Here is a 17,500-nt window from a genome sequence, read left to right as displayed (position 1 = left end):
GGTACACTGTGAGGTACACTGTGAGGTACACTGTAAGGTACACTGTGAGGTACACTGTGAGGTACACTGTGAGGTACACTGTGAGGTACACTGTGAGGTACACTGTGAGGTACACTGTAAGGTACACTGTGAGGTACACTGTGAGGTACACTGTGAGGTACACTGTGAGGTACACTGTGAGGTACACTGTGAGGTACACTGTGAGGTACACTGTGAGCTACACTGTGAGGTACACTGTGAGCTACACTGTGAGGTACACTGTGAGCTACACTGTGAGGTACACTGTGAGCTACACTGTGAGGTACACTGTGAGGTACACTGTGAGGTACTGTGAGGTACACTGTCAAAGTTTCCTCCAGCTGGTTCAGAGTTACAATCATGTTTTAAGGTGACTGTGATCCTACTGAACGTGAGTGAGGTGAACTTTTATGATGATCCTTTGGAATGAAGCACATCTATCACCAGTGTTGTGGTGACCTTGATCATGTCATCACCAGTGTTGTGGTGACCTTGATCATGTCATCACCAGTGGTGTGGTGACCTTGATCATGTCATCACCAGTGGTGGTGACCTTGATCATGTCATCACCAGTGGTGGTGACCTTGATCATGTCATCACCAGTGGTGGTGACCTTGATCATGTCATCACCAGTGGTGTTGTGGTGACCTTGATCATGTCATCACCAGTGGTGGTGTGGTGACCTTGATCATGTCATCACCAGTGGTGTTGTCGTGACCTTGATCATGTCATCACCAGTGGTGTTGTCGTGACCTTGATCATGTCATCACCAGTGGTGTTGTGGTGACCTTGATCATGTCATCACCAGTGGTGTTGTGGTGACCTTGATCATGTCATCACCAGTGGTGTTGTGGTGACCTTGATCATGTCATCACCAGTGGTGTTGTGGTGACCTTGATCATGTCATCACCAGTGGTGTTGTGGTGACCTTGATCATGTCATCACCAGTGGTGGTGTGGTGACCTTGATCATGTCATCACCAGTGGTGTTGTCGTGACCTTGATCATCTGTCGTCACCAGCGCTGTTGTGGTGAGGTTGATGTTGTATCACTTACTGTGATGTGGGGAGGTTGATGTATCACTTACTGTGGTGTGGGGAGGTTGCTGATGTATCACTTACTGTGGTGTGGGGAGGTTGCTGATGTATCACTTACTGTGGTGTGGGGAGGTTGATGTATCACTTACTGTGGTGTGGAGAGGTTGATGTATCACTTACTGTGGTGTGGAGAGGTTGATGTATCACTTACTGTGGTGTGGGGAGGTTGATGTATCACTTACTGTGGTGTGGAGAGGTTGATGTATCACTTACTGTGGTGTGGGGAGGTTGATGATGTATCACTTACTGTGGTGTGGGGAGGTTGATGATGTATCACTTACTGTGGTGTGGGGAGGTTGCTGATGTATCACTTACTGTGGTGTGGGGAGGTTGATGATGTATCACTTACTGTAGTGTGGTGAGGTTGATGTATCACTTACTGTGATGTGGGGAGGTTGATGATGTATCACTTACTGTGATGTGGGGAGGTTGATGATGTATCACTTACTGTGGTGTGGGGAGGTTGATGATGTATCACTTACAGTGGTGTGGGGAGGTTGCTGATGTATCACTTACTGTAGTGTGGGGAGGTTGATGTTGTATCACTTACTGTAGTGTGGGGAGGTTGATGATGTATCACTTACTGTGGTGTGGGGAGGTTGATGTTGTATCACTTACTGTAGTGTGGTGAGGTTGATGTATCACTTACTGTGGTGTGGGGAGGTTGATGATGTATCACTTACTGTGGTGTGGGGAGGTTGATGATGTATCACTTACTGTGGTGTGGGGAGGTTGATGATGTATCACTTACTGTAGTGTGGGGAGGTTGATGATGTATCACTTACTGTGGTGTGGGGAGGTTGATGATGTATCACTTACTGTAGTGTGGTGAGGTTGATGTATCACTTACTGTGATGCAGGGAGGTTGATGTTGTATCACTTACTGTGATGTGGGGAGGTTGATGTTGTATCACTTACTGTGGTGTGGGGAGGTTGATGTTGTATCACTTACTGTAGCGTGGTGAGGTTGATGTATCACTTACTGTGGTGTGGGGAGGTTGATGTTGTATCACTTACTGTGGTGTGGGAAGGTTGATGATTTATCACTTACTGTGGTGTGGGGAGGTTGATGATGTATCACTTACTGTGGTGTGGGGAGGTTGATGATGTATCACTTACTGTGGTGTGGGGAGGTTGATGATGTATCACTTACTGTGGTGTGGGGAGGTTGATGATGTATCACTTACTGTGGTGTGGGGAGGTTGATGATGTATCACTGTGATGTGGGGAGGTTGATGTTGTATCACTTACTGTGGTGTGGGGAGGTTGATGATGTATCACTTACTGTGGTGTGGTGAGGTTGATGTATCACTTACTGTGGTGTGGGGAGGTTGATGATGTATCACTTACTGTGGTGTGGGGAGGTTGCTGATGTATCACTTACTGTGGTGTGGGGAGGTTGCTGATGTATCACTTACTGTGGTGTGGGGAGGTTGCTGATGTATCACTTACTGTGGTGTGGGGAGGTTGATGTATCACTTACTGTGGTGTGGGGAGGTTGATGTTGTATCACTTACTGTGGTGTGGTGAGGTTGATGTATCACTTACTGTGGTGTGGGGAGGTTGATGATATATCACTTACTGTGGTGTGGGGAGGTTGATGATGTATCACTTACTGTGGTGTGGGGAGGTTGATGATGTATCACTTGCTGTGGTGTGGGGAGGTTGATGATGTATCACTTGCTGTGGTGTGGGGAGGTTGATGATGTATCATTTACTGTGGTATGGTGAGGTTGATGATGTATCACTTGCTGTGGTGTGGTGAGGTTGATGATGTATCACTTACTGTGGTGTGGGGAGGTTGATGTATCACTTACTGTGGTGTGGGGAGGTTGTTGTATCACTTACTGTGATGTGGGGAGGTTGATGTTGTATCACTTACTGTGATGTGGGGAGGTTGATGTTGTATCACTTACTGTGATGTGGGGAGGTTGATGTTGTATCACTTACTGTGGTGTGGGGAGGTTGATGATGTATCACTTACTGTGGTGTGGGGAGGTTGATGATGTATCACTTACAGTGGTGTGGGGAGGTTGATGATGTATCACTTACTGTGGTGTGGGGAGGTTGATGTTGTATCACTTACTGTGATGTGGGGAGGTTGATGTTGTATCACTTACTGTGATGTGGGGAGGTTGATGTTGTATCACTTAATGTGATGTGGGGAGGTTGATGTTGTATCACTTACTGTGGTGTGGGGAGGTTGATGATGTATCACTTACTGTGGTGTGGGGAGGTTGATGATGTATCACTTACTGTGGTGTGGGGAGGTTGATGATGTATCACTTACTGTGGTGTGGGGAGGTTGATGTTGTATCACTTACTGTGGTGTGGGGAGGTTGATGATGTATCACTTACTGTGGTGTGGGGAGGTTGATGATGTATCACTTACTGTGGTGTGGGGAGGTTGATGATGTATCACTTACTGTGGTGTGGGGAGGTTGATGTTGTATCACTTACTGTGGTGTGGGGAGGTTGATGATGTATCACTTACTGTGGTGTGGGGAGGTTGATGATGTATCACTTACTGTGGTGTGGGGAGGTTGATGTATCACTTACTGTGGTGTGGGGAGGTTGATGATATATCACTTACTGTGGTGTGGGGAGGTTGATGATGTATCACTTACTGTGGTGTGGGGAGGTTGATGATGTATCACTTGCTGTGGTGTGGGGAGGTTGATGCATCACTTACTGTGGTGTGGGGAGGTTGATGTTGTATCACTTACTGTGATGTGGGGAGGTTGATGTTGTATCACTTACTGTGGTGTGGGGAGGTTGATGTTGTATCACTTACTGTGGTGTGGGGAGGTTGATGATGTATCACTTACTGTGGTGTGGGGAGGTTGATGATGTATCACTTACTGTGGTGTGGGGAGGTTGATGATGTATCACTTACTGTGGTGTGGGGAGGTTGATGATGTATCACTTACTGTGGTGTGGGGAGGTTGATGATGTATCACTTACAGTGGTGTGGGGAGGTTGATGATGTATCACTTACTGTGGTGTGGGGAGATTGATGTTGTATCACTTACTGTGATGTGGGGAGGTTGATGTTGTATCACTTACTGTGATGTGGGGAGGTTGATGTTGTATCACTTAATGTGATGTGGGGAGGTTGATGTTGTATCACTTACTGTGGTGTGGGGAGGTTGATGATGTATCACTTACTGTGGTGTGGGGAGGTTGATGATGTATCACTTACTGTGGTGTGGGGAGGTTGATGTTGTATCACTTACTGTGATGTGGGGAGGTTGATGTTGTATCACTTACTGTGATGTGGGGAGGTTGATGTTGTATCACTTACTGTGATGTGGGGAGGTTGATGTTGTATCACTTACTGTGGTGTGGGGAGGTTGATGATGTATCACTTACTGTGGTGTGGGGAGGTTGATGATGTATCACTTACTGTGGTGTGGGGAGGTTGATGTATCACTTACTGTGGCGTGGGGAGGTTGATGATGTATCACTTACTGTGGTGTGGGGAGGTTGATGTATCACTTACTGTGGTGTGGGGAGGTTGATGATATATCACTTACTGTGGTGTGGGGAGGTTGATGATGTATCACTTACTGTGGTGTGGGGAGGTTGATGATGTATCACTTGCTGTGGTGTGGGGAGGTTGATGCATCACTTACTGTGGTGTGGGGAGGTTGATGTTGTATCACTTACTGTGATGTGGGGAGGTTGATGTTGTATCACTTACTGTGGTGTGGGGAGGTTGATGATGTATCACTTACTGTGGTGTGGGGAGGTTGATGTATCACTTACTGTGGTGTGGGGAGGTTGATGTTGTATCACTTACTGTGGTGTGGGGAGGTTGATGATGTATCACTTGCTGTGGTGTGGGGAGGTTGATGATGTATCACTGTAGTGTGGTGAGGTTGATGATGTATCACTTGCTGCGGTGTGGGGAGGTTGATGTATCACTTACTGTGATGTGGGGAGGTTGATGATGTATCACTTACTGTGGTGTGGGGAGGTTGATGATGTATCACTTACTGTAGTGTGGGGAGGTTGCTGATGTATCACTGTGGTGTGGGGAGGTTGATGATGTATCACTTACTGTGGTGTGGGGAGGTTGATGTTGTATCACTTACTGTGGTGTGGGGAGGTTGATGATGTATCATTTGCTGTGGTGTGGGGAGGTTGATGATGTATCACTTACTGTAGTGTGGTGAGGTTGATGATGTATCACTTGCTGCGGTGTGGGGAGGTTGATGTATCACTTACTGTGATGTGGGGAGGTTGATGATGTATCACTTACTGTGGTGTGGGGAGGTTGCTGATGTATCACTTACTGTAGTGTGGGGAGGTTGCTGATGTATCACTTACTGAAGTGTGGGGAGGTTGCTGATGTATCACTTACTGTAGTGTGGGGAGGTTGCTGATGTATCACTTACTGTAGTGTGGGGAGGTTGCTGATGTATCACTTACTGTAGTGTGGGGAGGTTGATGTTGTATCACTTACTGTGGTGTGGGGAGGTTGCTGATGTATCACTTACTGTAGTGTGGGGAGGTTGATGTTGTATCACTTACTGTGGTGTGGGGAGGTTGCTGATTTATCACTTACTGTGGTGTGGGGAGGTTGCTGATGTATCACTTACTGTGTTGTGTGGAGGCTGATGTTGTATCACTTACTGTGGTGTGGGGAGGTTGCTGATGTATCACTTACTGTAGTGTGGGGAGGTTGCTGATGTATCACTTACTGTAGTGTGGGGAGGTTGCTGATGTATCACTTACTGTGGTGTGGGGAGGTTGCTGATGTATCACTTACTGTAGTGTGGGGAGGTTGATGTTGTATCACTTACTGTGGTATGGGGAGGTTGCTGATGTATCACTTACTGTAGTGTGGGGAGGTTGATGTTGTCTCACTTACTGTGGTTTGGGGAGGTTGCTGATGTATCACTTACTGTAGTGTGGGGAGGTTGCTGATGTATCACTTACTTTGGTGTGGGGAGGTTGATGATGTATCACTTACTGTGGTGTGGGGAGGTTGATGTATCACTTACTGTGGTGTGGGGAGGTTGATGTTGTATCACTTACTGTGGTGTGGGGAGGTTGATGTTGTATCACTTACTGTGGTGTGTGGAGGCTGATGTTGTATCACTTACTGTGGTGTGGGGAGGTTGCTGATGTATCACTTACTGTAGTGTGAGGAGGTTTCTGATGTATCACTTACTGTAGTGTGGGGAGGTTGATGATGTATCACTTACTGTGGTGTGGGGAGGTTGATGATGTATCACTTACTGTGGTGTGGGGAGGTTGATGATGTATCACTTACTGTGGTGTGGCGAGGTTGATGTACCACTTACTGTGGTGTGGGGAGGTTGATGTTGTATCACTTACTGTGGTGTGTGGAGGTTGATGTTGTATCACTTACTGTGGTGTGGGGAGGTTGCTGATGTATCACTTACTGTGGTGTGGGGAGGTTGATGTATCACTTACTGTGGTGTGGGGAGGTTGATGTTGTATCACTTACTGTGGTGTGGGGAGGTTGATGATGTATCACTTACTGTGGTGTGGGGAGGTTGATGTATCACTTACTGTGGTGTGGGGAGGTTGATGATGTATCACTTACTGTGGTGTGGAGAGGTTGATGTATCACTTACTGTGGTGTGGAGAGGTTGATGTATCACTTACTGTGGTGTGGAGAGGTTGATGTATCACTTACTGTGGTGTGGGGAGGTTGATGTATCACTTACTGTGGTGTGGAGAGGTTGATGTATCACTTACTGTGGTGTGGGGAGGTTGATGATGTATCACTTACTGTGGTGTGGGGAGGTTGATGATGTATCACTTACTGTGGTGTGGGGAGGTTGCTGATGTATCACTTACTGTGGTGTGGGGAGGTTGATGATGTATCACTTACTGTAGTGTGGTGAGGTTGATGTATCACTTACTGTGATGTGGGGAGGTTGATGATGTATCACTTACTGTGGTGTGGGGAGGTTGATGATGTATCACTTACTGTGGTGTGGGGAGGTTGATGATGTATCACTTACAGTGGTGTGGGGAGGTTGCTGATGTATCACTTACTGTAGTGTGGGGAGGTTGATGTTGTATCACTTACTGTAGTGTGGGGAGGTTGATGATGTATCACTTACTGTGGTGTGGGGAGGTTGATGTTGTATCACTTACTGTAGTGTGGTGAGGTTGATGTATCACTTACTGTGGTGTGGGGAGGTTGATGATGTATCACTTACTGTGGTGTGGGGAGGTTGATGATGTATCACTTACTGTGGTGTGGGGAGGTTGATGATGTATCACTTACTGTAGTGTGGGGAGGTTGATGATGTATCACTTACTGTGGTGTGGGGAGGTTGATGATGTATCACTTACTGTAGTGTGGTGAGGTTGATGTATCACTTACTGTGATGCAGGGAGGTTGATGTTGTATCACTTACTGTGATGTGGGGAGGTTGATGTTGTATCACTTACTGTGGTGTGGGGAGGTTGATGTTGTATCACTTACTGTAGCGTGGTGAGGTTGATGTATCACTTACTGTGGTGTGGGGAGGTTGATGTTGTATCACTTACTGTGGTGTGGGAAGGTTGATGATTTATCACTTACTGTGGTGTGGGGAGGTTGATGATGTATCACTTACTGTGGTGTGGGGAGGTTGATGATGTATCACTTACTGTGGTGTGGGGAGGTTGATGATGTATCACTTACTGTGGTGTGGGGAGGTTGATGATGTATCACTTACTGTGGTGTGGGGAGGTTGATGATGTATCACTGTGATGTGGGGAGGTTGATGTTGTATCACTTACTGTGGTGTGGGGAGGTTGATGATGTATCACTTACTGTGGTGTGGTGAGGTTGATGTATCACTTACTGTGGTGTGGGGAGGTTGATGATGTATCACTTACTGTGGTGTGGGGAGGTTGCTGATGTATCACTTACTGTGGTGTGGGGAGGTTGCTGATGTATCACTTACTGTGGTGTGGGGAGGTTGCTGATGTATCACTTACTGTGGTGTGGGGAGGTTGATGTATCACTTACTGTGGTGTGGGGAGGTTGATGTTGTATCACTTACTGTGGTGTGGTGAGGTTGATGTATCACTTACTGTGGTGTGGGGAGGTTGATGATATATCACTTACTGTGGTGTGGGGAGGTTGATGATGTATCACTTACTGTGGTGTGGGGAGGTTGATGATGTATCACTTGCTGTGGTGTGGGGAGGTTGATGATGTATCACTTGCTGTGGTGTGGGGAGGTTGATGATGTATCATTTACTGTGGTATGGTGAGGTTGATGATGTATCACTTGCTGTGGTGTGGTGAGGTTGATGATGTATCACTTACTGTGGTGTGGGGAGGTTGATGTATCACTTACTGTGGTGTGGGGAGGTTGTTGTATCACTTACTGTGATGTGGGGAGGTTGATGTTGTATCACTTACTGTGATGTGGGGAGGTTGATGTTGTATCACTTACTGTGATGTGGGGAGGTTGATGTTGTATCACTTACTGTGGTGTGGGGAGGTTGATGATGTATCACTTACTGTGGTGTGGGGAGGTTGATGATGTATCACTTACAGTGGTGTGGGGAGGTTGATGATGTATCACTTACTGTGGTGTGGGGAGGTTGATGTTGTATCACTTACTGTGATGTGGGGAGGTTGATGTTGTATCACTTACTGTGATGTGGGGAGGTTGATGTTGTATCACTTAATGTGATGTGGGGAGGTTGATGTTGTATCACTTACTGTGGTGTGGGGAGGTTGATGATGTATCACTTACTGTGGTGTGGGGAGGTTGATGATGTATCACTTACTGTGGTGTGGGGAGGTTGATGATGTATCACTTACTGTGGTGTGGGGAGGTTGATGTTGTATCACTTACTGTGGTGTGGGGAGGTTGATGATGTATCACTTACTGTGGTGTGGGGAGGTTGATGATGTATCACTTACTGTGGTGTGGGTAGGTTGATGATGTATCACTTACTGTGGTGTGGGGAGGTTGATGTTGTATCACTTACTGTGGTGTGGAGAGGTTGATGATGTATCACTTACTGTGGTGTGGGGAGGTTGATGATGTATCACTTACTGTGGTGTGGGGAGGTTGATGTATCACTTACTGTGGTGTGGGGAGGTTGATGATATATCACTTACTGTGGTGTGGGGAGGTTGATGATGTATCACTTACTGTGGTGTGGGGAGGTTGATGATGTATCACTTGCTGTGGTGTGGGGAGGTTGATGCATCACTTACTGTGGTGTGGGGAGGTTGATGTTGTATCACTTACTGTGATGTGGGGAGGTTGATGTTGTATCACTTACTGTGGTGTGGGGAGGTTGATGTTGTATCACTTACTGTGGTGTGGGGAGGTTGATGATGTATCACTTACTGTGGTGTGGGGAGGTTGATGATGTATCACTTACTGTGGTGTGGGGAGGTTGATGATGTATCACTTACTGTGGTGTGGGGAGGATGATGATGTATCACTTACTGTGGTGTGGGGAGGTTGATGATGTATCACTTACAGTGGTGTGGGGAGGTTGATGATGTATCACTTACTGTGGTGTGGGGAGATTGATGTTGTATCACTTACTGTGATGTGGGGAGGTTGATGTTGTATCACTTACTGTGATGTGGGGAGGTTGATGTTGTATCACTTAATGTGATGTGGGGAGGTTGATGTTGTATCACTTACTGTGGTGTGGGGAGGTTGATGATGTATCACTTACTGTGGTGTGGGGAGGTTGATGATGTATCACTTACTGTGGTGTGGGGAGGTTGATGTTGTATCACTTACTGTGATGTGGGGAGGTTGATGTTGTATCACTTACTGTGATGTGGGGAGGTTGATGTTGTATCACTTACTGTGATGTGGGGAGGTTGATGTTGTATCACTTACTGTGGTGTGGGGAGGTTGATGATGTATCACTTACTGTGGTGTGGGGAGGTTGATGATGTATCACTTACTGTGGTGTGGGGAGGTTGATGTATCACTTACTGTGGCGTGGGGAGGTTGATGATGTATCACTTACTGTGGTGTGGGGAGGTTGATGTATCACTTACTGTGGTGTGGGGAGGTTGATGATATATCACTTACTGTGGTGTGGGGAGGTTGATGATGTATCACTTACTGTGGTGTGGGGAGGTTGATGATGTATCACTTGCTGTGGTGTGGGGAGGTTGATGCATCACTTACTGTGGTGTGGGGAGGTTGATGTTGTATCACTTACTGTGATGTGGGGAGGTTGATGTTGTATCACTTACTGTGGTGTGGGGAGGTTGATGATGTATCACTTACTGTGGTGTGGGGAGGTTGATGTATCACTTACTGTGGTGTGGGGAGGTTGATGTTGTATCACTTACTGTGGTGTGGGGAGGTTGATGATGTATCACTTGCTGTGGTGTGGGGAGGTTGATGATGTATCACTTACTGTAGTGTGGTGAGGTTGATGATGTATCACTTGCTGCGGTGTGGGGAGGTTGATGTATCACTTACTGTGATGTGGGGAGGTTGATGATGTATCACTTACTGTGGTGTGGGGAGGTTGATGATGTATCACTTACTGTAGTGTGGGGAGGTTGCTGATGTATCACTGTGGTGTGGGGAGGTTGATGATGTATCACTTACTGTGGTGTGGGGAGGTTGATGTTGTATCACTTACTGTGGTGTGGGGAGGTTGATGATGTATCACTTGCTGTGGTGTGGGGAGGTTGATGATGTATCACTTACTGTAGTGTGGTGAGGTTGATGATGTATCACTTGCTGCGGTGTGGGGAGGTTGATGTATCACTTACTGTGATGTGGGGAGGTTGATGATGTATCACTTACTGTGGTGTGGGGAGGTTGCTGATGTATCACTTACTGTAGTGTGGGGAGGTTGCTGATGTATCACTTACTGTAGTGTGGGGAGGTTGCTGATGTATCACTTACTGTAGTGTGGGGAGGTTGCTGATGTATCACTTACTGTAGTGTGGGGAGGTTGCTGATGTATCACTTACTGTAGTGTGGGGAGGTTGATGTTGTATCACTTACTGTGGTGTGGGGAGGTTGCTGATGTATCACTTACTGTAGTGTGGGGAGGTTGATGTTGTATCACTTACTGTGGTGTGGGGAGGTTGCTGATTTATCACTTACTGTGGTGTGGGGAGGTTGCTGATGTATCACTTACTGTGTTGTGTGGAGGCTGATGTTGTATCACTTACTGTGGTGTGGGGAGGTTGCTGATGTATCACTTACTGTAGTGTGGGGAGGTTGCTGATGTATCACTTACTGTAGTGTGGGGAGGTTGCTGATGTATCACTTACTGTGGTGTGGGGAGGTTGCTGATGTATCACTTACTGTAGTGTGGGGAGGTTGATGTTGTATCACTTACTGTGGTGTGGGGAGGTTGCTGATGTATCACTTACTGTAGTGTGGGGAGGTTGATGTTGTCTCACTTACTGTGGTTTGGGGAGGTTGCTGATGTATCACTTACTGTAGTGTGGGGAGGTTGCTGATGTATCACTTACTTTGGTGTGGGGAGGTTGATGATGTATCACTTACTGTGGTGTGGGGAGGTTGATGTATCACTTACTGTGGTGTGGGGAGGTTGATGTTGTATCACTTACTGTGGTGTGGGGAGGTTGATGATGTATCACTTGCTGTGGTGTGGGGAGGTTGATGTATCACTTACTGTGGTGTGGGGAGGTTGATGTTGTATCACTTACTGTGGTGTGGGGAGGTTGATGTTGTATCACTTACTGTGGTGTGGGGAGGTTACTGATGTATCACTTACTGTGGTGTGGGGAGGTTGATGATGTATCACTTACTGTGGTGTGGGGAGGTTGATGATGTATCACTTACTGTGGTGTGGGGAGGTTGATGTATCACTTACTGTGGTGTGGGGAGGTTGATGTTGTATCACTTACTGTGATGTGGGGAGGTTACTGATGTATCACTTACTGTGGTGTGGGGAGGTTGCTGATGTATCATCTACTGTGATACAGTATCATCTACTGTGATACAGTATCATCTACTGTGATACAGTATCATCTACTGTGATACAGTATCATCTACTGTGATACAGTATCATCTACTGTGATACAGTATCATCTACTGTGATACAGTATCATCTACTGTGATACAGTATCATCTACTGTGATACAGTATCATCTACTGTGATACAGTATCATCTACTGTGATACAGTATCATCTACTGTGATATGAGAAGGGAAGGCTTCATGTTATCCTCGTGGTTGAAGATGAACCAGGTTGAGGAACTGGTTTTACCTAGCTAGATGGAAGTAATTAGATACGTCTGGGGATATGAAGGACGTTCGTTTCTCTTAGCTCGATGGAAGTAACTAGCTAGAAAGTTGGACTGAGAGAGGAAGGGGGTCAGGTTTACGTAGATAAATGAAAGTAACTAGATAAAAGGAGAGATGTAAGCTTCACTTAGCTAAATGGAAGTAACTAGAGTAAATGATGGAAAGGAAAAAAAGAGAATGTCCGATTTTCTTACCAAGGAGTTGAGCTTCAAGAATATTACCTGACATATGGTAGGTGTCTGAGAGGACTGATGCTACTTATAGCAAGGCACAACCAGAGTTTTTGCTTTATTAAAAAAAAAACTGGATATATCAGCAATGTGCTGTTACCCTATTCTATGTAACAGTTACTATACCCTGTCATAGTCCATCACTCAGGATAGGGTTCATACAAGATGTTGAAATCTGTCAGCCTGAGTTGGGAGAGTGCGGTATGACAAGGTGTATATTAAGTATATCAGCAAGGGTTCATCATATACGACAGTTTCAAAGGTTCCCTTCCAGCAGAACTACAGTACTATCACTTGGAAATTACCATCCCTCAGAACAGCCTATCCCATACACAGGAGAAATGGAATTTTTATGAAGTTATCTCCATCATCCTTAAGAGAGGGTGAAAGAAATTATACACAGGAGGCAGAGGAGAGAGACCGGGGGGCTGGGGGGGGGGGGGGGGTTGGAATATGTATATCATAATACGTCTATGTAGGTACATATATAGTACATCAGTAGATAACAATGCAGAGTCATTATAAGCTTAAGAATATATGATGGCGCTGGCCTGATGACGATTTTCCTTATTTTCCAGTTTTCCTTTTAACATAATGTACACACATGAACATATACTGTACATGTATATACATATGCATATACATGAAGACATGCCCCAGTTGTAAGCATTTTCATACAATTTGGCATCACCTAGCTGCTATTGAGTGATGGTAAATTCATGGTGGTCAATGAGGGTATCCTCCTGCATTCCAGAATAAAGTGTTTACATAATACTCCAAGCTTAAGTCACTGACAACTGGACACTTAAGTATACAGTGGCAAAAGTCATGTAAAATGCGAGGGAAGAAGAGAGGGAGAGAGGACACAAGGGAGGTTAGGGAAATTAGGAGGAACGAAAAATAAATAATCAAGGTGCGATGGTTGGAGTGATGTTGCCTATGAGATAACTCAGTACTCTTATTAATACAAAGGTAAATACAAATACCCAGTTATAATAATCCACATATTATGATTCATCAAAATGTTATCGAAACACTATCGTAAGAGAAACAGGAAGATACTAGCGATATTCCAGAAATAATAAATTATGTAGAACAAGACGATAATAAACTATGCACGATTAGGGTCACAAGTGACATGGTCCTTAGGCAAATAGATAAATTAAAACCTAACAAATCCCCAGGTCCTGATGAACTGTTTGAAAGGGTTCAAAAGGAATGGAAAGAGGAGCTTAGCAAACCTTTGGCTAATCTTTTCAACATATTACTACAAACTGGCATGGTGCCAGATAAGTGGAAAATGGCAAATGTAATACCTATTTTCAAAGCAGGTGACAGGTCCTTAGCTTCGAACTATAGATCAATAAGCCTAACCTCCATAGTGGGAAAATTTATGGAATCAATAATTGCCGAGGCAGTTCGTAGCCACCTTGAAAAACATAAATTAATCAACGAATTTCAGCATGGTTTTACAAAGGGGCGTTCCTGCCTTACGAATTTATTAACTTTTTTCACTAAGGTATTTGAGGAGGTAGATCATGGTAATGAATATGATATTGTGTATATGGACTTCATTAAGGCTTTTGACAGGGTCCCACATCAGAGACTATTGACGAAAATTAAGGCACATGGAATAGGAGAAATTTTTTCCTGGGTAGAGGCATGGTTGACAAATAGGCAGCAGAGAGTTTGCATAAATGGGGAGAAATCAGAGTGGGGAAGCGTCACGAGCGGTGTTCCACAGGGGTCAGTGTTGGGCCCCATGTTGTTCACAATCTACATAAACGACATAGATGAGGGCATAAAGAACGACATAAGCAAGTTTGCCGATGACACCAAAATAGGCCGTCGAATTCATTCTGACGAGGACATTAGAGCACTCCAGAAAGATTTGAATAGACTGATGCAGTGGTCGGAGTTGCAGATGCAGTTTAATATAGACAAATGAAAAGTTCTAAATGTTGGACAGGACAATAACCATGCCACATATAAATTAAATAATGTAGATCTTAATATTACGGATTGCGAAAAAGATTTAGGAGTTCTGGTTAGCAGTAATCTGAAACCAAGACAACAGTGCATAAGTGTTCGCAATAAAGCTAATAGAATCCCTGGCTTCATATCAAGAAGCATAAATAATAGGAGTCCTCAGGTTGTTCTTCAATTCTATATATCCCTGGTTAGGCCTTATTTAGATTATGCTGCACAGTTTTGGTCACCGTATTACAGAATGGATATAAATGCACTGGGAAGCGTACAAAGGAGGATCACGAAGTTGATCCCATGTATCAGAAATCTTCCCTATGAGGATAGGCTGAGGCCCTGAAGCTGCACTCTCTAAAAAGGCGTAGAATTAGAGGGCATATGATCGAGGTGTATAAATGGAAAACAGGAATGAGTAAAGGGGATGTAAATAGCGTGCTAAAAATATCTAGCCTAGACAGGACTCGCAGCAATGGCTTTAAGCTGAAAAAATTCAGATTCAGGAAGGTTATAGAAAAGTACTGGTTTGGTAAGAGTTTTGAATATTGTCTTTTAAACATATCCCTGAGGTATCCTGGTTATATCTGCTGTTTTCAACCCTAGTACTGCAGCCTGATTGCTTCCCACAGACACCCATACCTCTATAATCTATCAGTTTAAAGCCCTAGACATGTCACCAATAACCCCCTCAATCCAATTGTCATATTCATCTAACTGACGGTTTTCTAAAGCATAAATACATAATACGTGTCTCATCTTCACTTGATAGGATCATCTCACAGTGACGATCATGGTGACAAAGGAGAGACAAACACCTACAGCCTGTTGACCCCTGTATAGAGTGTTAGGGAGAATAAATGGACAGTAGTTTAGTGGGGTGTGCATTAAGCACACACCCGAAAACACCCAAGTTCAATTCCAGAGCTGGGCGAGATGTAAGAGAACGTCTCCTGGTACCTGGTGTCCACACGCAGTTAACAGTAAATAAGTGCCTAGGAATTGGTAGTCTATTATGAGCAGTGTACTAGGCAAGAATCTCCAATAATTAAGTCTCATTACTTGGCTTTCTTTGGCTATTTTAGGTTAATAAATCTACTGGATTATTAAATAGCTTCGAAGATGTCTTTTATAGAATGGGAAGTAAGTCAATGTGTAGTGACAGAGATGGGATCACACTGATAAACCAAGGGTGGATTAAGCAGCAAATGAGGGATAACCTCACCTGTAGTGATGGAGGCGGTCCAGGTGGGGTAGTCGTTGATGGTGGCGTTGGTGTAGTAAAGTTGAAAGTCGTACTTGGTGCCCGGGAGTGCTCTGGTCAGCTGGATGCCCTCGGATACCTGTGTGGGCGTGAAGGTGGAGTTGGGCAGAGGGTTGCCCTGGGGAGGCCAGTAGTCAAGCCGGTAGTAACCGTCCTGGTCACGCACTCTCTCAGCTGGGATGCGGATCACAACTTCCGCACTCACACTCTGTAACACACAGCACTACATTATTCTTCATCACAACCTCCACTCACTCACCTGCCACTCACTGATCGCTAGCCTACAACATCCGAACATTTGTAAATATCTTGCATAATATTTGCAGGTATTACTTTGCAACAGCTCTTGTATTTGAAACCACTTTATTTGGATGAGCCTCTTACAAAACATTTTGCAAATACGTAGTAACAAGATAGAAAACTGACAGAGTGGAAACACTGTTCGTCTGTTGGAAAGACGAAAAACGGGCACAAAGGAGGACCCCGATGGAAATTATAAAGGCAAATAAACACAAGGACAAATATTTATTCAGAATGTGGCATGACCTGGATGATAACTTTATCATAGGTATGGTAGGGCACACGAGGCTACGAAGATATACCTGTGACCGGTTTCTAGAATCTTCCTACTCTCGCAGTCCTTCCTGGGACCAGGTTTTCCTCTTTACCGACTGATCAACCAGGTAACCCACTAGCCTACATATCCATCATAGTGTAGTTGATCTGTTACTCTGTAGAGGTATTTATCCAGTTAAAAGGCGGTACTAAGAGCTGAGACAAGACTTCAGCAACCACAGCCTGGGGAGTACACACACACACACACACACACACACACACACACACACACACACACACACACACACACACACACACACACACACATACACACATGCACATACAACAGGCCTAGTGTCTAATCGACATGTGCCTAGGACCAAATGGTAACACACACACACACACACACACACACACACACACACACACACACACACACACACACACACACACACACACACAAACACACACACACACACAAACACACACAAACACACACACACAAACACAAACACATACACACACACACACACACACACACACACACACACACACACACACACACACACACACACACATTGAGGACATCACATATGAGAGTCCCCTAGGAGCTAGTGACCACGTGGTTCTGTGCTTTGAATACATAGTAGAGTTGCAAGTGGAGAGAGTAACAGGAGTTGAATGGGAAAAGCCTGACTTATATAAAAGAGGGGACTACATAGGGTTGAGGAACTTCCTGCAGGAGGTTCCGTGGGACAGAGAACTGGCAGGAAATCCAGTAAATTAAATGATGGAATATGTAACAAAATGCAAGGAGGCAGTGGAAAGGTTTATTCCCAAGGGCAACAGAAACAATGGGAAGACCAGAACGAGCCCCTGGTTTACCCGACGGTGTAAGGAGGCAAAAACAAAGTGCAACAGAGAATGGAAAAAGTACAGAAGGCAGAGAATACATGAAAATAGGGAGATCAGTCGCAGAGCCAGGAACGAGTATGCACAAGTAAGGAGGGAGGCCCAGCGACAGTATGAAAATAACATAGCATCGAAAATCAAGACTGAACCGAAACTGTTGTATACTCACATCAGGAGGA

The 17,500-nt window shown here is 45.1% G+C and overlaps 1 protein-coding gene across 2 annotated transcripts in view; it reads right to left on the bottom strand.

Moving 5' to 3' along the window:
* Positions 1-17,500, bottom strand: part of LOC128685746 (tyrosine-protein phosphatase 10D-like) — a 506,322-nt gene that overhangs the window by 311,383 nt on the left and 177,439 nt on the right. For both annotated transcript variants that reach the window (XM_070087994.1, XM_053772367.2), the window contains exon 2: positions 15,816-16,062. In XM_070087994.1, the coding sequence (XP_069944095.1) occupies positions 15,816-16,062 (247 nt within the window). The remainder of the gene's footprint in view (positions 1-15,815; positions 16,063-17,500) is intronic.

The sequence above is a fragment of the Cherax quadricarinatus genome, chromosome 23, assembly GCF_038502225.1.
Source record: "Cherax quadricarinatus isolate ZL_2023a chromosome 23, ASM3850222v1, whole genome shotgun sequence".
In the NCBI taxonomy this organism is placed as follows: Eukaryota; Metazoa; Arthropoda; class Malacostraca; order Decapoda; family Parastacidae; genus Cherax; species Cherax quadricarinatus.
Note: the sequence above shows the minus strand (reverse complement) of the source record. Positions and strands in the feature narration are given on the sequence as shown.